Source organism: Macaca thibetana, chromosome 9 (assembly GCF_024542745.1).
Source record: "Macaca thibetana thibetana isolate TM-01 chromosome 9, ASM2454274v1, whole genome shotgun sequence".
NCBI classification, from domain to species: domain Eukaryota; kingdom Metazoa; phylum Chordata; class Mammalia; order Primates; family Cercopithecidae; genus Macaca; species Macaca thibetana.
This window is the reverse complement of record NC_065586.1, coordinates 59,968,248-59,994,302: the sequence shown is the minus strand read 5'-3', so window position 1 is coordinate 59,994,302 and position 26,055 is coordinate 59,968,248. Positions and strand designations below refer to the sequence as shown.

Here is a 26,055-nt window from a genome sequence, read left to right as displayed (position 1 = left end):
TCCCTGATGAACATCGATGCAAAAATCCTCAATAAAATACTGGCAAACCAAATCCAGCAGCACATCAAAAGCTTATCCACCACGATCGAGTGGGCTTCATCCCTGGGACACAAGACTGGTTAAACATACGTAAATCAATAAATGTAATCCATCACATAAACAGAACCAAAGACAAAAACCACATGATTATCTCAATAGATGCAGAAAAGGCCTTCAACAAAATTCAACAGCCCTTCATGCTAAAAACTCTCAATAAATTAGGTATTGATGGGACGTATCTCAAAATAATAAGAGCTATTTATGACAAACCCACAGTCAATATCATACTGAATGGGCAAAAACTGGAAGCATTCCCTTTGAAAACTGGCACAAGACAGGGACGCCCTCTCTTACCACTCCTATTCAACACAGTGTTGGAAGTTCTGGCTAGGGCAATCAGGCAGGAGAAAGAAATCAAGGGTATTCAATTAGGAAAAGAGGAAGTCAAATTGTCCCTGTTTGCAGATGACATGATTGTATATTTAGAATACCCCATCGTCTCAGCCCAAAATCTCCTTAAGCTGATAAGCAACTTCAGCAAAAGTCTCAGGATACAAAATCCATGTGCAAAAATCACAAGCATTCCTATCCACCAATAACAGACAAACAGAGAGCCAAATCATGAGTGAACTCCCATTCACAATTGCTTTAAAGAGAATAAAATACCTAGGAATCCAACTTACAAGGGACGTGAAGGACCTCTTCAAGAAGAATTACAAACCACTGCTCAACGAAATAAAAGAGGACACAAACAAATGGAAGAACATTCCACGCTCATGGATAGGAAGAATCAGTATCGTGAAAATGGCCATACTGCCCAAGGTAATTTATAGATTCAATGCCATCCCCATCAAGCTACCAATTACTTTCTTCACAAAATTGGAAAAAACTACTTTAAAGTTCATATGGAACCAAAAAAGAGCCTGCATGGCCAAGATAATCCTAAGCCAAAAGAACAAAGCTGGAGGCATCACATTACCTGACTTTAAAGGCTACTCCAAGGCTACAGTAACCAAAACAGCATGGTACTGGTACCAAAACAGAGATATAGACCAATGGAACAGAACAGAGGCCTCAGAAATAATACCAAACATCTACAACTGTCTGATCTTTGACAAACCTGACAAAAACAAGAAATGGGGAAAGGATTCCCTATTTAATAAATTGTGCTGGGAAAACTGGCTAGCCATATGTGGAAAGCTGAAACTGGATCCCTTCCTTACACCTTAGACAAAAATTAATTCAAGATGGATTAAAGACTTAAATGTCAGACCTAAAACCATAAAAACCCTAGAAGAATACCTAGGCAGTATCATTCAGGACATAGGCATGGGCAAGGACTTCATGTCTAAAACACCAAAAGCAATGGCAACAAAAACCAAAATTGAGAAATGGGATCTAATTAAACTAAAGAGCTTCTGCACAGCAAAAGAAACTGCCATCAGAGTGAACAGACAACCTATAGAATGGGAGAAAATTTTTGCAATCTACTCATCTCACAAAGGGCTAATATCCAGAATCTACAAAGAACTTAAACAAATTTACAAGAAAAAAATCAAACAACCCCATCAAAAAGTAGGCGAAGCATATGAACAGACATTTCTCAAAAGAAGACATTTATGGAGCCAACAGACACATGAAAAAATGCTTATCATCACTGGCCATCAGAGAAATGCAAATCAAAACCACAATGAGATACCATCTCACACCAGTTAGAATGGTAGTCATTAAAGTCAGGAAACAACAGGTGCTGGAAAGGATGTGGAGAAATAGGAACACTTTTACACTGTTGGTGGGACTGTAAACTAGTTCAACCATTGTAGAAGACAGTGTGGTGATTCCTCAAGGATCTAGAACTAGAAACACCATTTGACCCAGCAATCCCATTACCGGCTATATACCCAAAGGATTATAAATCATGCTGCTATAAAGACACATGCACATGTATGTTTACTGCGGCACTATTCACAATAGCAAACACTTGGAACCAACCCAAATGTCCATCAATGATAGACTGGATTAAGAAAATGTGGCACATAGGCCGGGCGTGGTGGCTCAAGCCTGTAATCCCAGCACTTTGGGAGGCCGAGACGGGCGGATCATGAGGTCAGGAGATCGAGACCATCCTGGCTAACACGGTGAAACCCCGTCTCTACAAAAATACAAAAAACTAGCCGGGTGAGGTGGCAGCGCCTGTAGTCCCAGCTACTTGGGAGGCTGAGGCAGGAGAATGGCGTAAACCTGGGAGGCAGAGCTTGCAGTGAGCTGAGATCGTGCCACTGCACTCCAGCCTGGGTGACAGAGCGAGACTCCGTCACAAAAAAAAAAAAAAAAAAAAAAAAAAAAAAAAGAAAAAAAAAAAAAAAAAGAAAATGTGGCACATATACACCATGGAATACTATGCAGCCATAAAAAAGGATGAGTTCATGTCTTTTGTAGGGGCATGGATGAAGTTGGAAACCATCATTCTGAGCAAACTATCACAAAGTCAAAAAAACCAAACACTGCATGGTCTCACTCATAGGTGGGAATTGAACAATGAGAACACTTGGACACAGAATTGGGGAATATCACACACCGGGGACTGTCGTGGGGTGGGGGGAGGGGGGAGGCATAGCATTAGGAGACAAACCTAATGTAAATGATGAGTTAATGGGTGCAGCACACCAACATGGCACACGTATACATATGTAACAAACCTGCACGTTGTGCACATGTACCCTAGAACTTAAAGTATAATAACAATAAAAAAAAATTGCATACATACATGTGCTTTTAGTGTTTTATGTTTAAAAATCATTCATATTCAGTCATAAAATGATTTCCCTAAAAATATAAGCATGCTTAAACTACAATCAAAATTTTCATAACAAAAGTGATTACAGGTTTATAATATGATTGGCAAACAACTTCAACAATGAAAAAAAGGACTGAAAGCAACTTACATGACTGTATCAGCAAAGCACCTTTGTATAAGAGAGAGACCACTAGTCTAGAAGGCAGAAGATATAGACTAGAATCTTCTCAGCTTTGTCCTTCACTAGTTTTGTGGCCCTAGATAAGTTTCTCAACCTCTCTGGAGCTCACATACCTCAAAGTGAGCTTAAAAAATCACTAAGGTGTTCCTCTTCCAATACTAGAATCCTTCTCCTACCCTAGCCTAAAACAAGCTTGAAAATGCTAGATATCCATGAATATCCAATATAGAAATTAATAAGAAAATCAAAATAAAAGTAAGCATAAAAGTATGCTGCTTATTATGTTCCTAGTAACTTGCATAGGCTATAAAAAAATTAACAAGGCAATTTAAGAATAAAATTTGGGATTAAAATAAGAAGCCAGGCCATGCGCAGTGGCCCATGCCTGCAATCCCAGCACTTGTGGGAGGCCGAGGCAGGTGGATCACCTGAGGTCAAGAGTTCGAGACCAGCCTGGACAACATGGTGAAACCTCGTCTCTATTAAAAATACAAAAAATGTGCCAGGTGTGGTGGTGTGCACCTGTAATCCCAGTTACTCCAGAGGCTGAGGCAGGAAAATCACTTGAACCTGGGAGGTGGAGGTTGCAGTGAGCTGAGGTCGTGCCACTGCACTCCAGCCTGGGTGACAAGAGTGAAACTCCGTCTCAAAAACAAATAAATAAATAAATAAATAAGCAGCAGCCATACATAGTAGGGCAAATATTTAATATATGGGAAACTCTGCAGCTACTGAGAAAATCCATTCAATGGACTAACTGGCTACCATGTCTAAAGCCCTACCAACCATTACAGGAACATAAAGATAAAATAGATACAGTTGAGCCCTTAAGGAAGTAATGAGAGACAAGTACATGAGAATCAGAAACAAAGGCACACATATAAAGGACCTAGTGATTAGTGAACATTAGAAAACCTTACTCACTTCACTGCTATAATCCAAAGAAACAGGAGAGAAAACAGGATAGGAAGGAAAAGATTCTGTATTGATCTGAAAAAAGAGTGAAAAGTTATAAAGGTAAAAATGGGAAACAAAACCACCCTACATAAATCACTGTCAGAAATACCAATCCCCAGCCACCCAAATTCGTAGGTATAACTGCTGGTAAGGGCAGGGAAAAGGAAAAAGAACTAAAACCAAGAGCCCAGGTGAATTTCTAGGATAAAGTTGTGAGAATCATTACCTATGAGATTGGACCTATGCTTGTCTTCTCAAAGTCATCAGGACACTATTAATGCAGATGGACCAAAGAAAGTACGGAGCCTATTAGAAGCAAAGACTTTAGCCTTCTATTACAATAATGGGCCATTTCTTCTGACCCATGGAAACCTCAGCAAAGGGAAGGTTCCTTCTTTATCTAACTACCTAGACTGAGCTTAAAAGGTAGGAACAAAATACCTGACTAGGGTAAGTAGGTTGTCCTCCAGGATACTGAGAAGGCATCTGTCCTCCAGGAAAGCCACCTATATGTTAAAAATAATAATAATACAGCAACAGGTCTTATATGTTTTAATTTTTCAAAACAGCATTGATGACTATGAATATGGAAACATACAAGAACATTTACACTATGATATTCATGAGGATAATTTTTAAAAAATATAATTTACTGAATCTAAAACCAACGTTGGTCATAAGAACCTTTTTAATATTCCACGTTCTACAAAAGATCCTCACAAATAACACTTTTTCACACTTGAACCAGATTAAATTCTGATTCCATCTGGAATGGTTATCATAATATAGTTCTGGGGGTGGTTTCACTAGTGGTACAGGAGTGGGCAGAGAAGTTCCTGAAGGCTTCCTTTTTGGCTTTGGGACAGATTTTTTTAATAGAAAAAGTGTGACTTTATCTCTATTTTACTGATTAAACTTTTCCATCAATGTAATACATTTCATAAAACCATTATGTTTAAAGTTATTTATGGAAATATCTAAACATTTATTGCAGATTATCTCAAATAAAAACTAAGTTCTCTCAATGGCGATTTTAAAATTCAAAATATCATGATACTGTTTTTGTCTGGACAGCTGGTACCTACCAGGTAGTGGGACCTGTGCTGGACCACCTCCATAAGATTGTGAAGGTGGCTGTGGGTAGCCAGAAAAGCCTGCTCCACCTGGTGGGACTCCAAATCCTTGGCCTGGAGGAACTAGAGAAAAGAACAGGTCAATAAACTATAGTACAGTTCTCATGATTGCAGGAAAAACCTTAGAAAAATGTCTATTGTTAAAAGTGGAAAAAATATGCTATTAATGCTATAATAGCAGTCCCTTTTCATCTAGATTCAAAACTTCAAATTATCCAGTAAAAAACAAGTTTTTAAATTTTTATCTTATTTATTTATTTATTTTTTTGAGACAGAGTCTCACTCTGTTGCCCAGGCTAGAGTTCAGTGGCGCAATACCGGATCACTGCAAACTCTACCTACCAGGTTCAAGTGATTTTCCTGCCTCAGCCTCCCAGGTACCTGGGATTACAGGCATGCGCCACCACACCCAGCTAATTTTCATATTTTTAGTCAGACGGGTTTCACCATGTTGGCCAAGCTGGTCTCAAACTCCTGGTTTCAAGTGATCCAACCACCTCAGCCTCCCAAAGTGTTGGGATTACAGGTGTGAGCCACCGCACCAAGCCAAAATTTTACTTTATTACTTTTCCCTACTAACTTAAAATACAAAAATGCTAAGGTTTTTTTGTTGTTGTTTTTTAGGGGTCTTTTTTACCTTTGAATAAAGCTGACCTAAAGGTCACAGTCTTGCTAATTGAAATGTCTTAATCAGGTCTTAAGACTACAAACAAGCAAAGTGTTACATATTGATCCTTTATTGCCATGAAATTTATTCCAAGTCCCTTCACAGTGGAATTTTTGAAACTGCTCCCAGCTTTCATGCCCCCAGAGAATCTTCATCCCTCCATCTTGCCAGCTAGGTCAGAGCGACTTGACCTCACACAAGACAAGCAGGAATGAAGAGGATAAAGGGAGAAGGAAAAAGTGCTACAGCAATCTCAATCATTACTAATTCCGCAACCCATAACTCACCTCCGGGATAGGATGGAGCTCCCCCTGGCTGTGGGGCACCAGGATAGCCTCCAGGGGCTGGATAACCTCCAGGCGCAGGGTAGCCTCCAGCTCCTGGGTAGCCACTACTTGGCACTTGTGGGTAGGCACCTCCCCCCATTGGAGGAAAGCCACTAGGATAAGGATACTGACCAGAAGGGGGAAAAGATGACTCCTGACCTGCAGGCTGAAAAATCAGAATAATTTTTAAACAAATGCGATCATAGAGAACTATGACCCATCTAAAAATAAGGAACAAACAGAGGTTATTATTAAGGTCTAGCTCATTCTTTCACTTTTTAAAAGTCTCATTAGAAATCCTGGAATCTTATACTAGTTTGTCAGTATACCAGTTTGTAAGGACACTTGTTTGTCAGAATTCAGTTAAATTTAATTCTACTTGAGTCAGGCAAGAGGGGTCTGCTTCTCTATTTGGGAGTCAGAACAGGGTTCTTTACAAACCTCAAGGTTTTAAGAAAAAAAAATAAAAAACCTCATTAGTTCCTTCATTTTCCCAGCATCTACAAATATAAGAAAAATCCTCCTCTATACCCTAAACAGAGGAATTTGAGGCTCTTTTGCAACACATCTGGATCTGTTACATAATATTTAAACATGAAAAAGGTAACCTGTATATCACATCACACACAGGATGTGACATTTTGGACCTCACAGTTCAGTGCAGTAATACGTAAAGAGGCAGAGATTGTTGCATATTCACTGAACTATTTCTCCCCAGGCCACAAAGCTATACAGACTACATTTCCCAGACCCCCTTGCAGTTAGGTCGGACCACATGAATGAATATCAGTGAATGAACATAGACAGAAGTGACATATACCACTTTCTAAATCTGTCCCCTAAAAACCTCTGGCAAATCCTCCATGTTCTCTCTCTTCCTTCATCTGCCACCCATAAGCAGAGGATCCAGCAGAGGACTCCAAAGTGCTAGAGGATGGTAGGATCAGAATAAGGAAGGAGCCTGGAAACCCAAAACACTGCATGAAACAAAGCCTCGTCCCACCCACCCCCTATCCACTACTGACTTCCAGGAGACTGAAGAAAGAAATACATTTTTTTTTCATTGTGTTAAGTCACTGAGATTCGGGAGTTGTCTGTTTTAGCAATTAGCCTACGCTGACTGAAATAGTTACTAAAGTCCTGTTTAATACATAGGGACTTGGGAACATATCCATAATTCTCATCTCTCCTGTGATAAATTCACAAGAGCTATATAATCACTTTGCATAAGGATAAACATATCACAAACTTGTATAGACCCCTCTTGCTATTCTCCCAGGGTTAGATAGCAGCCCCACAGTTATGAGTATAAAACTGAAATGTGGGCAGGGCTAAGTGGCTCATGCCTGTAATCCCAGCACTTTGGAAGGCCGAGGTGGGTGGATCATGAGGTCAGGAAATTGAGGCCATCCTGGCCAACATGGTGAAACCCCATCTCTACTAAAAATACAAAAACTAGCTGGGCGTGGTGGCATGTACCTGTAATCCCAGCTACTCGGGAGGCTGAGGCAGGAGAATCGCTTGAATCCCGGGAGGCAGAGGTTGCAGTGCGTTGAGATCGCACCACTGCACTCCAGCCTGGTGACAGAGCAAGACTCCGTCTCAAAAAAAAGAAAAACAAAAAACTGAAATGTGGCCGGGCGTAATGGCTCATGCCTATAATCCCAGCACTTTGGGAGGCCAAGGTGGGCAGATCATTTGAGGTCAGGAGTTTGAGACCAGCCTGGCCAACATGGTGAAACCCCTTCTCTACTAAAAATACAAAAATCAGCTGGCCATGGTGGTGGCACCTGTAATCCCAGCTACTCGGGAGGCTGAGGCAGGAGAATCACTTGAACCCAGTAGGCATAAGTTGCAGTGAGCTGAGATCACACCACTGCACTCCAGCTTGGGCGCAGAGCGAGACTCTGTCTCAAAGACAAAAAATAAAACGAAACAAAAAAAACCTGAAATGCACAATTCTTACTTATGGCTCAGCTCTTAGTCCTCAGAGTAGTATAGCTATCAACAAGGTGGAACTTAGTAGCACATTTATAAAACGTACTCCAAGTCTAAGAACTATAAATCCACTGCAATTTATCTCTGGGTCAAGCCAAGCCATTAATTATTTTAAACATTCTAACACAAAGGTTAAGACGCAGTGATACTATGACTCAAGGGTATTAAAAAAAAAAAAAAAAAAAAGAACCAGTGATTAATGGGATGGATTTTGCTTACATCTGTGTTTTATTGGCTCATACAGCAGTTAACATTTTTTATTTTTTTTTTTTTTTTTTTTTTTTTTATTTTATTATTTTATTTATTTATTTTTTTGAGACGGAGTCTCGCTCTGTCGCCCAGGCTGGAGTGCAGTGGCCGGATCTCGGCTCACTGCAAGCTCTACCTCCCGGGTTTACGCCATTCTCCTGCCTCAGCCTCCCGAGTAGCTGGGACTACAGGCGCCCGCCACCTCGCCCGACTAGTTTTTTGTATTTTTTAGTAGAGATGGGGTTTCACCGTGTTAGCCAGGATGGTCTCGATCTCCTGACCTCGTGATCTGCCCGTCTCGGCCTCCCAAAGTGCTGGGATTACAGGCTTGAGCCACCGCGCCCAGCCAGCAGTTAACATTTTTTAAAACTAACTCCTAAATTTTGAAACTTTGGACAATTTCATATAGAACCCAAGTTTCTGGCTTTACTTGAAAGGCTGGAGTATCTAGCAAAGATAAGTGTGCCTCCCACCATGGCTACACAGGGCTGGTGCTAAGCACCTGCCAGCTTTCAATAGACAAAGCAAGACCTCTCTAGTTCCCCACACAACCGCCTTCGCTCACTTGCTCTACTCAGTACCTGTGAGCATCTGAATTTATGACCCCTGCTCTAGCATATCGGTAAGATCTGACATGGCCAGTCCCAAACACCACCTGTTTTAAGGATGTGAGGTATTAAGTGGCAATACTTACAGGATATCCAGGGAAAGGTGGGTAGCCTGTTGGGGGATAGCCTGGGTATGACATTCTGTAAGAACAATAAAAAAGGTCCTCTGTAAGTTTTTTTTTTTTTTTTTTTTTTTTGAGACAGTGTCTTGCTCTGTCACCAGGCTGGAGTGCAGTGGCATGATCTCGGCTCACTGCAACCTCTGCCTCCCAGGTTCAAGCGATTCTCCTACCTCAGCCTCCCAAGTAGCTGGGACTACAGGTGCACACCACCATGTCCAGCTAATTTTTGTATTTTTAGTAGAGATGGAGTTTCACCATGTTGGCCAGGATGGTCTCAATCCCTTGACCTGGTGATCCACCTGCCTCACTGCAACCTCTGCCTCTGGGGTCCAAGTGATTCTCCTCCCTCACCCTCCCGAGTAGCTGGGATTACAGGCGTCTGCCACCATGCTCGGCTATTTTTTTGTATTTTTAGTAGAGATGGGTTTCACCATGTTGGCCAGGCTGGTCTTGAATGCCTAACCTCAGGTGATCCGCCCACCTCGGACTCCCAAAGTGCTGGGATTACAGGCATGAACCACCTCACCTGGCCAAGGCTTCACTTTGGAAGCAGAAAGCAGTCCTCACCAGATGCCAGCACCTCGATCTTGGACTTCCCAGCCTCCAGAACCACACCCAGCCAATCTATTTTTCTTTAAGCCAATTTTTTACTCCGTTTATTTTTAAAGTATGCTTATTATCAGCACACTTTTAAATATCACCATACTTTTAAATGGAAAACTTCTAAATGGAAAACTTCAGTAGTTTTCTTACTACAAACAGAAGGTAATATTAAAATAAATACTTAGCTATTACAATAAAAAGTCCTTTCTAGGTGCCACAGAAATCCCCTCATATGGTGATATAACCACATTATGGGAAACAACGGTACAATGGTTAGGAGTTAACATTCTGGAGTCACATATACGTGGATTAAACTCTAGCTTTCTTTTTTTAAACTTTTTATTTTTGAGACAAGGTGTTGCTCTGTCACCCAGGCTGGGGTATAGCGGTGCAATTACAGCTCACTGCAGCCTCGACCTCCTGGGGTCAAGTGATCCTCCCACCTCAACACCCCCTGCTGTAGCTGGGACCACAGGTGCGTACCACCATGACTGGTGAATTTTTGTATTTTTTTGTAGAGATGGGGACTCACCATATTGCCCAGGCTGGTCTTGAACTCAAGTGATCTGCCTGCCTCATCCTCTCAAAGTGCTGGGATTACAGGCATAAGCCACAGAGCCCAGCCCGAAATTACTGTTTTAATGACACTTTGAAAATTATTCCTGTGTAGTTATGCTATCAATTTGACACATATTAGGTCCATTTGTTTCATTTTGCTTTTGACTTTTAAGGTTTTAAAATTTTTTGATTTAGTTTTATAATTATATAAAACATTTTCTGGATTCTAAAGTCAAATCTACAAAACAAGATATGTTCAGAAACCTGTTAACTTCTAACCTTGTCCCTTACTATCTCCTACATATGATTACTTTTACAGTTTATCTACCTATCTTTAAGTACATAAGCTGATATGTCTATATTTGTATCCCCATTCCATTCTTACATAAAACATACTGTTTTTTTGTTTTTTTGAGACTCACTCTGTTGCCCAGGCTGGAGTACAGTGGCATGATCTCAACTCATTGCAACCTCCATCCCTTGGGTTCAAGCGATTCTCCTGCCTCAGCCTCCCAAGTAGCTGGGATTACAGGTGACTGCCACCGCGCCCAGCTACTTTTTGTATTTTTAGTAGAGATGGGGTTTCACCATCTTGGCCAGGCTGGTCTTGAACTACTAACCTGGTGATCCACCTGCCTCGGCCTCCCAAAGTGCTAGGATTACAGGCATGAGCCACTGCTCTTGGCCCATACTCTGTTTCTTTACTGGCTTTTTTCTCTTATTATGGCTATCATCCATAGTCTTCAATCCTTTTTAAAAACAATAACATAGGCCAGGCACAGTGGCTCATGCCTGTAAATCCCAGCACTTTGGAAGGCTGAGGCAGTAGAATCTCTTGCGGCCAGGAGTTTGAGATCAGCCTGGGCAACAAAGAGAGACCTCATCTCTACAAAAAGTAAAATAATTAGCCAGGCATGGTGGTGTGCACCTGTAGTGCCAGTTATTCAGAAGCCTGGGCAGGAAGATCACTTGAGCCCAAGACTTCAAGGCTGTAGTGAGCTAGGATCGCACCACTGCACTCCAGCCTGGGCAACAGAGTGACACCGTGTACCTTAAAAAAAACAAACAAAAAACACAACTACATAGTACTTCAGTGTGTGGCTACATCATGGCTTATTTAATGGCAGACATCTGAGTTATTTCTACTCTTTTAACTATTAGTCTTGCAACGAACAGCCGTGTACAGGTACCTCTCTGTATATTTTGCCAATATTATCTTTGGGGAAGATTCCTAGAAATGGCATTGCTGAGACAAGCGGTAAAGGTGAATGTGACACTGCCCAATTCCCCTCCACAGGGGTTGTACCAATTTGCATTTTCACCAGCACTGCCAACAGAATTTTCCATCTAACATCCTGGATTTCTAGCTGTGTGAATATGGGCAAGTTACTTAGCTTCTCAAAGGAAGTTACTTAGCCTTTTTAGGCCTTATTTCTTCACCTATAAAATGGGATGTGAACATACCTACTTAAGGATGTTGTTGTAAGAATTAAGTAAAAGAATATAGGCAAAGCATTTAGCAGTGCTTGGAATAAATTAGGTCCTCAATAAATGTTAACTGCTATGATCATAGAGAACTGTGATACATAACACAAGAATATTAAAAAATAATTAGCACAAAGTTTGGCTTTTATTCATTCATTATAACACTTTCAGTATATTTACCTTCTCAATTTTATTAGACTTAGACTAATTTTAAAATTAAAATGCTTTCTGATGGAAAAAGAAAGTAGGGTGGTGGAGTGTGGTTAGTCTGAGATTAAAGAAGCATTCATATATTATCTATTCTGTGATAATAATGGTGATCAAAAGTTGACAGTCTTCTGATCAGCAAACATAACACTGGAAATATCTTTTAAAAACTGCAGTCTGTACCAGAAAGTTTGAAAGTTACGTTCTTCAAAAGGTACTCATTTCCATTTGGAAAAGTAAACAATAACCTGCACATCAAGTGATGTTAAGACATTACTATTTTTTTAGGTGTGATAATGGTATTATGATTTTCATCAAGTATTCTGATCTTTTAGAGATATACACTAAATATTTACAGACAAAATGACATGTCAGGGATTGTGTCAAAATAATATGCAGGAATATTATATATAATATAGTGCAGGAATTTAGACATAATAAGCAACCAGGAGTTGATAACTGTTCACGCTGGGTGATGAGTACATGGGATTCATTACACTCTCCTGTCCATTTTTGAAAAGACGGCTCATGTAAAATAAATGGAGCTAGTGTGGTTAAAAACAAATATCCCTATATATATACATATATCTTCTGCATTTGAAGAAAACACTATTAACCTAAAGCAAATGCAAATAAACAGAGAAAAAACAAACATTCAAAAGAATACCCTCTTAGCCTGATCAAATCTAAAATGCAGTCAGGCGCAGTAGCTCACGTCTGTAATCTCAGCACCCTGGGAGGCCAATGCCGGTGGATCACTTGAGGTCAGAGACCAGCCTGACCAACATGGTGAAACCCTGTCTCTATTAAAAATACAAAAATTGGGGCTGGGCACGGTGGCTCACGCCTGTAATCCCAACACTTTGGGAGGCTGAGGAGGATCACAAGGTCAGGAGACTGAGGCCATCCAGGCTAACAAAATGAAACCCCGTCTCTACAAAAAATACAAAAAATTAGCCAGGCGTGGTGGCACGCACCTGTAGTCCCAGCTACTTGGAAGGCTGAGGCAGGAGAATCACTTGAACCCGGGAGGCAGAGGTTGCAGTGAGCCAAGATTGCACCATTGCACTCCAGCCTGGGCCACAGAGCAAACTTCTGTCTCAAAAAAAAAAAAAAGAAAAAGAAAAAAGAAAAGGCTGGGTGCGGTGGCTCACGCCCGTAATCCCAGCACTTTGGGAGGCTGAGGCAGGTGGATCACCTGAGGTCGGGAGTTCGAGATCAACCTGGCCAACATGGTAAAACGCTGTCTCTACTAAAGATACAAAAATTAGCCAGGCATGGTGGCATGTGCCTGTAATCCCAGCTATTCAGGAGGCTGAGGCAGGAGAATTGCTTGAGCCGAGATCACGCCACTGCACTCTAGCCTGGACAATACGGCAAAACTCTGTTTCAACAACAACAAAAAAATCTAAAATACTATTAGTGATCAGATATAATATACCTGGCAAATATATCTATATAAAGTCAGTAATCACTTTTTTGGCATCTACAAGAAAACATTGCTACAAGTGGAGAGTGAATGATCAAAGGTTTAAACTAGGTTTTTTTTTTTTTTTTTTTTTTTTTTTTGAGACGGAGTCTCGCTCTGTCACCCAGGCTGGAGTGCAGTGGCCGGATCTCAGCTCACTGCAAGCTCCGCCTCCCGGGTTCACGCCATTCTCCTGCCTCAGCCTCCCGAGTAGCTGGGACTACAGGCGCCTGCCACCTCGCCCGGCTAAGTTTTTGTATTTTTAGTAGAGACGGGGTTTCACCGTGTTAGCCAGGATGGTCTCGATCTCCTGACCTCGTGATCCGCCTGTCTCGGCCTCCCAAAGTGCTGGGATTACAGGCTTGAGCCACCGCGCCCAGCCTAAACTAGGTTTTTAAAGGTGCTAGACACAGATAGGCAAGAAAGTAGAACAATGTTATTTGCAAGGCAAAAGGTGGGATGTAACTGTGAGGTGGAGGATCACCAAAATAGACTAAGGAGCAGATTAAGACAGAAGTCAGTTAGGAGGACTTCCGTATGTGTAGAATAAAATACTCATCATTCTCCACCACACCACTCTTAACATCCTTTATCTGTCAATAGCACCCCTACTTAAATTACCTAATACTCCAGAATAGTAAGAAACCCAGTATTTTTATCTTTTTTTTTTTTTTTTTTTTTGAGACAGAGTTTCGCTCTAGTCGCCCCAGCTGGAGTGCAGTGGTATGATCTCACCTCACTGCAATCTCCACCTTCTGGGTTCAAGCGATTCTCCTGCCTCAGCCTCCTGAGTAACTGGGATTACAGGCGCCCACCACCACGCTGGCTTATTGTATTTCAGTAGAGAGGGGGTTTCACCATGTTGGCCAGGCTGGTCTCGAACTCCTGACCTCAGGTGATCTGCCCACCTCGGCCTCCCAAAGAGCTGGGATCACAGGCATAAGCCACCATGCCTGGCCAAAACCCAGCATTTTTCTATCCATCCTTTGAAATGCCTCTCTTGTAATTTCTGTTCTCATGGTCACATACTTAGACCAAGTTTCATCACTTGATGCCTATCTTACTAAAACTCCTTCTCTGTTTATATTCTTGCTTATACTCTCTCACCCTCCCAATTTTCTCAGACACTGTCACTAAACTTTCCTAAAATGCTACTCTTTCAGCAAACTGCTCTTCAGCTCAAAAATCATCAATGACTACTGCTAGAGTATCAGATGAAAATTAATTGGCCTGATATTCAGGTCTCCTTAGTACTGGCTCCAATTATTATTATTATATATATATATATATATATATATATATATATACACACACACACACACACACACACATATATATATATATATATATATATTTTTTTTTTTTTTGAGACGGAGTCTCACTCTGTCACCCAGGCTGGAGTGCAGTGGCCGGATCTCAGCTCACTGCAAGCTCCGCCTTTCAGGTTCACGCCATTCTCCTGCCTCAGCCTCCCGAGTAGCTGGGACTACAGGCGCCCACCACCTCGCCCGGCTAGTTTTTTGTATTTTTTAGTAGAGACGGGGTTTCACCGGGTTAGCCAGGATGGTCTCGATCTCGTGACCTTGTGATCCGCCCGTCTCGGCCTCCCAAAGTGCTGGGATTACAGGCTTGAGCCACCGCGCCCAGCCTATTATATATATTTTTTTGAGATGGTTTCTTGCTCTATTGCCCAGGCTGGAGTATAGTAGCGTGATATCAGCTCACTGCAGCCTTGATTTCCTGGACTCAGATGATCCTCTTATCTCAGTCTCCCAAAGAGCTGAGACTACAGGTGCACATCACCATACCTGGCTAATTTTTTGTATTTTTAGTAAAGACGGGGTTTCGCCATGCTGCCCAGGCTGATCTTGAACCCCTGGGTTCAAGAGATCCACCCGCCTCAGCCTCCCAAAGTGCTAGGATTACAGGCATGAGCCACCGCATCCAGCCTCTATTTATCTATTTAATTCATTTCTTACCAACACCTAACCCGTGTCAATGCAAAATCTCTAACACTTGAACTATTCCCAGCATTCCTTTGCTTAAGCCATTCTTATCATTAACGGACTTGGCCCTCAACCCTGGGCTTACTCACCCCTCCTATCTAGCTCAAGTCTTCTCTCTTCCTTCTTTGAACAACGAGGTTGACTAAAATAGTGTTTCCCAATGTTTTCTTTTTGAGACAGTTTTGTTCTATTGCCCAGGCTGGAATGCAGTGGCACAATCTCGGATCACTGCAGCCTCGCCTCCTGGGTTCAAGCGATTCTCCTCCTTCAGCATCCCAAGTAGCTGAGACTACAGGTGCACACCACCACACCTGCTTAATTTTTGTATTTTTAGTGGAGACATGGTTTCACTATGTTGGCCAGGCTGGTCACAAACTCCTGACCGCAAGTGATCTGCCTGCGTCAGCCTCCCAAAGTGCTGGGATTACAGGCGTGAGCTACCGCGCCTGGCCTCAAACTTTAATGTATATATGAATCCCTAGGGATCTTGTTAAAATAGAGACTTTAATTCAGTAGCTCCAGGATGGGGCCTGAGATTCTGCATTTCTAAAGCTTTCAGGTGATATGGCTTCTGCAGGTCTGTGATTCACACTCTGATACCAGAATACTTCGGGATTTCTGGATCTACACCTAATTTTCTAAATTTGTAAATATATGTTTTGGCACTTCTCATCAATATAGCTATAAATGATTCATATTTCTTTTATACCAAGATGCCAAATAAACCCAACTCAAGTCAATGTTTATGAACGTCCACTGTGTAATAAGCACTGTCCTAGGTGCTGATAGAAAGATTGAGAATAAGTATTCAGCCTTTTGAGTACACAGTATAGGAAAATGAGACAATACAGTGTCTCTTATGACAGGAACACAGGATAGAAGCTAAAAATGTGCTGAATTGAGAATAAATGGACATAGATTGAATCAAGGCTGTAAGTCAATAAGAAACATAAAATGATACAAAAACTGACCCAGTCAATTCTAAATTGTCATTTGGGATCCCAAAGGGCTGGATATAAAAACAGGGACAGGCTAATTGTTTTTTGCTTTTTTCTTTTCTAAGCCTGGTTTGTATAAAGAGTAAAGGAGAGGCAAAAGCTCTAAAGAATGGTCAGATAGGCTGGGCACAGTGGCTCACACCTATAATCTCAAAACTCTGGGAGGGGAGGGAAGGGGGAAGGGGAAAGGTAAGGGAAAGGAAAGGACAAGACAAAACAAGGAAAAAGAAAAAGAAAAGTAGATAGACAAAGGACAAAAGGGTCAGGGTCAAAATAAAGGGAAAAAAATCTGAAATTAATTTATGAGATAAATTAATAGTAATTTGAAAGGCAATAAGCAGTAATAGTACCAAAGACTTCATAAGCAATTTAAATTTCTAAGTCTCAAGAAATTGTTCCAGTGACAAAACCTATATCTAAATTCTTTAGCTACTATCCTAAATCTTACCTTTGAGAGCCTGAAGGAATTATGTCAACAAAAATGAAAATAAGGCAAAGATTATCTGTATATAATAAAAATTAAAGCAATTTTAAGAAAGTGAATTTTGGTACATTTTGAAAAACAATTATATAAAAGACTAGAATGCAATTCCATTTCCAGGAATGTACCTTATAGAAATACTTGCACAAGGACAAAATTATATATGTACAAGGCTATTCACTGCAGTATTTTTTTAATAGGAAAAGGTTAAAAACCACCTGAACGTCCATCAACAAGGGACAGGTGTCATCCCAGGGATGCAGGAATGATTTAACATATACAAGTCAATAAATGCGATGTATCACATAAACAGAATTAAAAACAAAAACCATATGATCATCTCGATAGATACAGAAAAAGCATTCAACAAAATCCAGCACCCCTTTACAATAAAAAAACTCTCAACAAACGAGGTATAGAAAGGACCTAACTCAAAATAATAAAAGCCATATACAATGACAAAGCCAACATCATACTGAATGGGGAAAAGTTGAAAGCATTCCCCCTAAGAACAGGAACAAGACAAGGACGTCCACTTTCACCACTCCTATTAGAGGGAAAGCAAGGGAAAGCAATAAAGTGCATCCAAATTGAAAAAGAGGAAATCAAACTATCACTGTTTGCAGATGTTATGACTATATACCAAGGAAATCCTAAAGACTCCAACAGACTCTTAGATTTGATAAATGAAATCAGTAAAGTCTCAGGTTACAAAATCAATGTACACAAATCAGTAACACTGCTATATACCAAAAACGTCCAAGCTGAGAATCAAATCAAGAACTCAATCCCTTTTACAACAGCTGCAAAAATAAAAAATAAATAGAATACCTAGGAATATGCTTAACCAAGGAGATGACAGATCTCTACAAGGAGAACTACAAAATACTGCTGAAAGAAATCATAGATGACACAAACAAATGAAAACTCATCCCGTGCTCACGGATTGGAAGAATCAATATTGTGAAAATGACTATACTGCCCAAAGCAATCTACAGATTCAATGCAATTCCCATCAAAATACCAAGATCATTTTTCACAGAAGTAGAAAAAACAATCCTAGCATTTATATGGAACCAAAACGAGCCTGAATAGCCAAAGCAATCCCAAGCAAAAAGACAAATTTGGAGACCTCACATTACCAGACTTCAAATACACTACAAGCCTATAGCTACAAGAACAGCATGGTACTGGTATAAAAGTAGGCACATAGACCAATGGAACAAAATAGAGAACCCAGAAATAAAGCCAAATACATACAGCCAACTGCTCTTTGACAAAGCACACAAAAACAAAAGTTGGGGAATGGACACCCTATTTAATAAATGATGCTGGGAAAACTGGCAAGCCACATGAAGATGAAACTGGATCCCTATCTATCACCCTATACAAAAATCAACTCAAGTTGATAAAAGATTTAAATATAAGACCTGAAACTATAAAAATTCTAGAACATTGGAAACAGTCTTCTAAACACTGGCCTAGGCAAAGAATTCATGACTAAGACCCCAAAAGCAAATGCAGCAAAAACAAAAATAAATAGATGGGACGTAATTAAACTAAAAAGCTTCTGCACAGCAAAAGAAATAAACAGAGTAAACAGACCACCAACAGAATGGGAGAAAATATTTGTAAATTATGCATCCAACAAAGGACTAGTATCCAGAATCTACAAGGAACTGAAATCAAAAGAAAAAAAACAATTGCATTAAAAACTGAGCAAAGGACATGAATAGACATTTCTCAAAAGAAGATATACAAATGGCCAACAAACATGAAATAAATGTTCAACATCATTAATCATCAGGGAAATGCAAATTAACCACAATGAGATACCACCTTGCTTCTACAGGAATGGTCATTATTAAAAAGCCAAAAAAAGGGCCTGGCGCGGTAGTCCACATGTGTAATCCCAGCACTTTGTGAGGCCGAGGTGGGCAGATCACCTGAAGAGGTCAGGAGTTTAAGACTAGCCAGAACGGCATGGAGAAACCTGTCTCTACTAAAAATACAAAAGTAGCTGGGCATGGTGGCACGTGCCTGTAATCCCAGCTACTCAGGAGGATGAGTTAGAAGAATTGCTTGAATCCGGGAGGCAAAGGTTGGGGTGAGCCGAGATGGCGCCACTGCACTCCAGCCTGGGCAATAAGAGCAAGACTCAGTCTCAAAAAAAAAAAAAAAAAGTCAAAACACAATAGATGTTGGTGTGGATGTGGGGAAAAGGGACCACTTATTACACTGCTATACAGCCTCTACAGAAAACAGTATGGAGACTCCTTAAAGAGCTAAAAATAGATCTACCTTTCCACCCAGAAATTCCATTGCTGGGTATCTACCCAAAGGAAAGGAAGTCATTATATGAAAAAGACTTTTGCACATGTATATTTATAGCGGCACAATTCACAACTGCAAAGATGTGGAATCAACCTAAGTGCCCATCAACTGAGTGGATAAAGAAAATGTGGTATACATAAACCATGGAATACTACTCAGCCATTAAAAGGAACAAAATAATGTCTTTTGCAGCAGCTTATATTAAGCTGGAGGCAATTTTTCTAGGTGAAGTAACACAGGGGTGGAAAACCAAAAGCCGTATGTTCTCACATTATAGGTGGAAGCTAAGCTATGAGTATGCAAAGGCATAGGTATGAAGTGTTATAATGGACTTTAGAGACTCAGAAAGGGGTGGGTGAAAGGGGGCTAGGAATAAAAACTACACATTAGGTACAATGTACATTACTTGGGTGACTAAAATCTCAGAATTCACCACCATATAATTCATCTATGTAACAAAACACCACTTGTACTCCAAAAGCTGTTGAAATTTTATCTTTTATTTTTTTTGGAGATGGAGTCTTGCTCTATCATCCAGGCTGGAGTGCAGTGGTGTGATCTCCATTCAATGCAACCTCCACCTCCCAGGTTCAAGCGATTCTCCTGTCTGGGCTTCCCAAGTAGCTGGGATTACAAGCACGTGCCACCACACCCGGCACAATTTTGTATTTTTAGTAGAGACACGGTTTCACCCTGTTGGCCAGGTTGGTCTCGAACTCCTGACCTCAGGTGATCCACCCACCTCGGCTTCCCAAAATGCTGGAATTACAGGCGTGAGTCACTGTGCCGGGCCACTGCTGAAATTTTTAAAAAGGAGGGACAGGTGAAACAGATTATGGATAGCCATATAAGGAGGTGTTATGTGGTTATTAAAAATGAGGCAGCTTTTTTGTTTTTTTTACCCATATATGAAACCATCTGTAACACATATCAATGAAAAAAAAAAGGCAAAGGGAAAAACTGCATAGTGTGCAGCCATATGTGTAAAAAATGTACTGATTTGGACCTATAGAATATCCCTGAAAGGACACTCAAGGAAGTAGAAAACAGTGACTGCCTCCTGCATGAAGAACTGGGACACAATGGAGAAGACTATTTACTTTTCTCTTTCACTCTTTTTTTTTTTTTTTTTTTTTTTTTTTTGAGATGGAGTCTCACTCTGTTGCCAGGCTGGAGTGCAGTGGTGCGATCTCAGTTCACCGCAACCTCCACCTCCTGGGTTCAAGAGATTCTTGTGCCTCAGCCTCCTGAGTAGCTGGGACTACAGGCGCGTGCCACCAAGCCCGGCTAATTTTTGTATTTTTAGTAGAGACGGGCTATCACCGTGTTAGCCAGGATGGTCTCGATCTCCTGATCTCCTGATCTGCCCGCCTCGGCCTCCCAAAGTGCTGAGATTACAGGCGTCAGTCACTGCACCGGCAAAGACTGACTTTTCAATGTACTTTAGCCCTTAGAATTGTTCATATATCATTTATTCAAGAGGCAGATTTTAAACGTTTTTGTAAAAAGCTAAATAACGCCCAGAGTGACTCAAAAAAGTTCTCAACTTTGCCCAAATGAATAGTCTAGAGTTTCTGTTTTTTGTTTTTTTGAGAGGGAGTCTCACTCTGTCGCCCAGGTCGGTATGCAGTGGCACAATCACGGCTTACTGCAAGTTCCGCCTCCCGGGTTCATGCCATTCTCCTCCCTCAGCCTCCCGAGTAGCTGGGACTACAGGCGCCTGCCACCACGCCCGGCAAATTTTTTGTATTTTTAGTAGAGACGGGATTTCCCCGTGTTAACCGGGATGGTCTTGATATCCTGACCTCGTGATCCACCCGCCTCGGCCTCCCAAAGTGCTGGAATTACAGGCGTGAGCCACTGCGCCCGGCCTTGTTTTTTGTTTTTTTTTTTTGGGGGGGGGGGGGAAGTCTCTCTGCCGATCAGGCTGCAGTGCAGTGGCGATCTCAGCTCATTGCAACCTCCGCCTCCGGGGTTCAAGTGACTCTCCTGCCTCAGCCTCCAGAGTGGCTGGGATTACAGGCGCGCACCACCACGCCCAGCTAATTTTTGTATTTTTAAGTAGAGACAGGGTTTCACCGTGTTGGTCAAGCTGGTCTCGAACTCCTCCTGACCTCGTGATCCTTCCGCCTCGGACTCCCAAAGTGCTGGGATTACAGTCATGAGCCATCGCACCCGGCCTTCTTTTTTTTTTTTTTTAAACATTCTCTGCTGTTAGCAACCACTTTTAAAAGGCTAGAAAATCATTTTTGGTTTTCCAAACCATCTCCACCCAGTGAGTCAGTCAGTAAGAGGGCTGGGTCTCACCGTTTCTCACAGATGGCATGAAGCCCAGGAAACCAAGAGGCAGCTGTAGCAAATTTATGGGGGAAAAAAATACACGAAACAGGAAGGGTGACTGAAGATAACGCGCAACAGCGAATACAATTTTGCAAAACCGGCCTCTAGGTCTGGTAGGATCATTTAAATCAGTCAGCGATTTGGAGAAAGAACGTGGAGGCATGGCTAGTCCTCTGCACGGACAGGTAGGTAGTCACCCACCAGTGAGGACTGAAAGTTTGCAGTGTCCAAAATTATCTCTTCTACCTATTTAGGGCTTGAAACTCTTTCCTTGCCTGGAAGGTAACTCATTACACTCACATCATCTAATTCGGACACATTTAGCAGATTAGCTGGCTATCAGCTGGCAAAAATTATGGCATTTACGGCAGCCGGAAGATAACAGCGTCATGTCTGTCACTTTAGGGTGGACATCAGCCATCTACCTCTGCACCTTGGTTTCCTTGGGCAGTTTTTGCACAGGACGAGCTAATTTCAACACACATTTGCTGCTGGTCGGGGAACAGGAATTAAATATGGACTGCTATCCTAGAAGAGCTTCCAAGAACTGTAAACGAGAACCAGTGTACAATCTTGGCCTGGCGCATTCTGTCCTACGCTTCACTAAGCACAGTAAAAATTTCCCAAGTTTCCCTAAATTCGCTGTGTCACCGGAAAGTACAGCCACCACCAGCCAGATGGCTTTCAGCACTGCCCGTGCGTTTCCCTACTCAGCCTCCCGCAAGGCGGCTGGGCCACGCTCCGGCCTCAGCCCCTCCACCTGACCGAGGGCGGGGCGCCACTGGTCCCTGGGATTTCCAAACCGACCGAAGGGCTTCCCGTAAGCCGCGCCGGCCGCCTCACCCACGCCACCCCAACACACCCTGGCCGGCAGCCCGGCTCCGAGAGGCGCACACCGGGTCGCCGCCAGCCGGGAGGCCCACACGGCCCTTCAGACGCGCCCCACCAGCTCCGGGACAGCGGCGCCCAGAGCAGGCCGAGGGCAAGACCACCGAGGCGGACAAGGTGGGAAAGGGAGGGGGCGCCGCTCCTCACCTGACCCCGGCAGCAGCGTCACAGCCCAACCCGGTCGCCCGCAAGATGGAGCCGGGGGCGGGCCCAGGGAAGGCGGGGCGTCTCGCGAGCCCGTTAGGATCGCTGCTGCAGCCGGGAACGCCCCCGAAGCCGGAGGGGGCGGTGCGGGGAGCGGGCTGTCCCTGAGTCCCGCCCCTAGGCTCCACCTGAGAGAAAGACTCTCTCCCTTCGTGTGGCCCAGTGGATTTTTAATCACATTTATCTGTCGCAAGGACCCTGCGCCAATCCCTTTTAAGGCTGCCTCAAGTCACCTAGGAAGTTGCAGCAGTCCTGGGGGTATCCGGGGCCCCTTCAGTGGTGGGCAGTAGAGAAGGGCTGAGACAGGGAGGCTGGTGCAGCCTCTCCGCCTTTGAAATGCCGTTCTCCAGGTATTTTCTGGGGACAAACACAGCCTTTTTTGTTAGCCTCCTGTGAAAGTAATATTTGTGGGAAATCTTAGTTGGAACTGTAGATGAACTAATCAAAATCACTCCCGAAGGGAGTTGTTAGGTGGTTGTAGGCTCCCCTCGTGGGCTTCAGCATTAAACACACATTAGCATTAAACATTCGAGGCAATTACAAGGGCTCAGATCAATATTTTAAACTCGTTAAGGAATTTATATTACAGAGCAAAAACCAATCAGCTACCTTTTAGAGTGGTAAAAGGTAGTTTCTGGGTGTGGTCCCTGGAACAGCATCATCATAATACTGGAAACGTGTTAGTAATGCAGATTATTGAACTCCACCTTAGACCTACTGAATCAAACTCCCGGGATGGTGCCCAGCAATCTGTTTTAACAAGTCCTCCAGGTGGTTTTGATGCACACTAAAGTTTGCACATCTGATGCACATCAACTTATTCCTCTATACACTTTTCTACCCAAAAGCTTCCTCATGGGGGTGGAATAGAGTGGACTACGATTTTAAATGGGAAGAGCAAGCAAAATATACATGGCTTCCAAATAAGTGTGTGGAGTGAAAAGTATTTGAGGAAGGTCACTGCCTGATTTAACAGTGGTAGACAAAACTGCACAACTCTCTGGGTGACCAGCATTAATTCCCTGGCGCCCAAGTCTGTCTACCTGGAAAATAGACAGGACTTTCTGTCCTACCTACCCCAGAGACCTTCAGGATTTTGCCTGAGAAGCCTACTCTGTTCATTCTACAGAGTTCCCTTTGTGAGCTCATTCCAAACCCTCCCTCTGCCTTAATTACCACAATAACAGGGTATTTGCCAAACCTGTTATTTCCAGTCCACTTTCCTGAGCTGCAGGAATCGTCCAATAGTCTATCATGACATTTGCCATTTCATCCTTTCAATTCATCCTTTCTTCCTGGCATAAAAGGCGTTCCAGGATCGGAGACCCTTCCCTCCTGCAACCTCTGCTTAGAAAGCACTGCTCGGCCGGGCGCGGTGGCTCAGGCCTGTAATCCCAGCACTTTGGGAGGCCGAGACGGGTGGATCACGAGGTCAGGAGATCGAGACCATCCTGGCTAACACGGTGAAACCCCGTCTCTACTAAGAAATACAAAAAACTAGCCGGGCGAGGTGGCGGGCGCCTGTAGTCCCAGCTACTCGGGAGGCTGAGGCCGGAGAATGGCGTGAACCCGGGAGGCGGAGCTTGCAGTGAGCTGAGATCCGGCCACCGCACTCTAGCCTGGGCTACAGAGTGAGACTCCGTCTCAAAAAAAAAAAAAAAAAAAAGAAAGCACTGCTCATCTTTTAACAGTTATTCATCTAATTAGACTTGTTTCCAAGGTTGCTCATCTCCCTCTTGCTCCAATAAACTCTTCCTGATCTTTTTTGGAGTCAACTGGACCTTTTTAAATTTAATTTTTTGGAGACAGTGTCTTGCTCTGTCACCCAGGCTGGAGTGCTGTGGTGCGATCTAGGCTTACCGCAACCTCTGCCTCCTGGGTTCAAGCAATTCTCATGCCTCAGCCTCCTGTGTAGCTGGTAGGCATGTCACCACGCCCAGCTAATTTTTTGTATTTTTAGTACAGATGGGGTTTCGCCATGTTGGCCAGGCTGGTCTCAAACTCCTGGCCTCAAGCGATCCACCTGCCTCAGTCTCCCAAAGTGCTGGGTGTATTACAGGCATGAGCCACCATGCTTGGGTCAACATCTCTGAAGGCCATTGTATGTCCCAGAGTTCATGTGAAATAAGAGGCATCATGCTTCTAATGTGAACATCCCACTGTGTCAGTCTGTTTTTTTGTTTGTTTGTTTTTGGTTTTTTGAGACAGAGTCTCATTCTGTTGCCCAGGCTGGAGTACAATGGCACGATCTCACCTCATAGCAACCTCTGCCTCCCAGGTTCAAGCAATTCTCCTACCTCAGCCTCCCAAGTAGCCGGGATTACAGGCGTCCACCACCACGCTGGGCTAAGTTTTTTTTTTTTTTTTTTTTTTGAGACAGAGTCTTGCTCTGTCGCCTAGGCTGGAAGGAGTACAGTGGCACAATCTCAGTTTACTGCAAGCTCCGCCTCCCAGGTTAACACCATTCTCCTGCCTCAGCCTCCCGAGTAGCTGGGACTACAGGCATCTGCCACCACGCCCGGCTAATTTTTTGTATTTTTAGTAGAGACGGGGTTTCACCGTGTTAGCCAGGATGGTCTCGATCTCCTGACCTTGTGATCCACCCGCCTCGGCCTCCCAAAGTGCTGGGATTACAGGGGTGAGCCACCATGCCTGGCCTTCACTTTTCTTAATTACTAACTTCTGAACACAGTGGTCTTTGGTCCAAACATACCAAGCTTGTGACCAAATGCAACAGAGATTCTCAGGACCTTTGCACTTGCTATTGCTTCTACTGGGAATGTTCTCCATGGTGTCATCTCAAATGTCTCCTGGCTGGGCGAACTGGCTCATGCCTGTAATCCTAGCACTTTGTGAGTCCCAAGGCAGTCAGATCACTTAAACCCAGGAGTTGGAGACCAGCCTGGGCAACATGATGAGACCCCATCTCTACAAATAATATAAAAATTAGGCATAGTAGTATGCACTTGTAATCCCATCTATGTAGGAGGCTCACAGGGGAGAATCACTTGAACCCAGGAGGCAGAGGCTATAGTAAGCCAAGATCTCGCTACTATACTCCAGCCTAGGTGACAAAGCCTGACCCTGTGTCAAACCAACAAAAAATGTCATCTCCTCAGAGAGGTACTTCCTGAACATTAGTAGCTGCCACCAGCACAACCACCACTACCAGCTATGCTCATTATTTAATTTTCCTTATACCACTTAAAAGCATCTGAAATTCTGTGTTTATTGTTTTTGTCCCCAACTAAAATGTAAGCTCCTTGAGAACAGGGATATCTTTAGAGCCTAGTAGTGAGTGTTTGATAAATAATTGTCTGATTGACTACAATAGGGTCTCCAAAACCCAAGCCAACTACTTCATCTGGTGATCAGCCAAATATAGATTTATTTCCAACACTGGAAA

The 26,055-nt window shown here is 42.8% G+C and overlaps 2 protein-coding genes across 5 annotated transcripts in view; one reads left to right on the top strand and one right to left on the bottom strand.

The window, feature by feature from the left end:
* ANXA7 (annexin A7) overlaps window positions 1-23,785 on the bottom strand; it is a 40,499-nt gene extending 16,714 nt beyond the window's left edge. Inside the window, exons 1-6 of one of the 4 annotated variants that reach the window (XM_050803472.1) lie at window positions 22,593-23,785; window positions 9,042-9,096; window positions 6,062-6,266; window positions 5,060-5,170; window positions 4,416-4,480; window positions 3,942-4,007 (exon numbers count right to left, since the gene is read on the bottom strand). In XM_050803472.1, the coding sequence (XP_050659429.1) occupies window positions 3,942-4,007; window positions 4,416-4,480; window positions 5,060-5,170; window positions 6,062-6,266; window positions 9,042-9,095 (501 nt within the window). In that variant the 5' untranslated portion in view covers window position 9,096; window positions 22,593-23,785. The remainder of the gene's footprint in view (window positions 1-3,941; window positions 4,008-4,415; window positions 4,481-5,059; window positions 5,171-6,061; window positions 6,267-9,041; window positions 9,097-22,592) is intronic. The other 3 variants (XM_050803473.1, XM_050803474.1, XM_050803475.1) reach the window with 3 other exon arrangements.
* Window positions 1-26,055, top strand: part of FAM149B1 (family with sequence similarity 149 member B1) — a 519,129-nt gene that overhangs the window by 244,658 nt on the left and 248,416 nt on the right. The gene's annotated exons all lie outside the window — the stretch shown is intronic.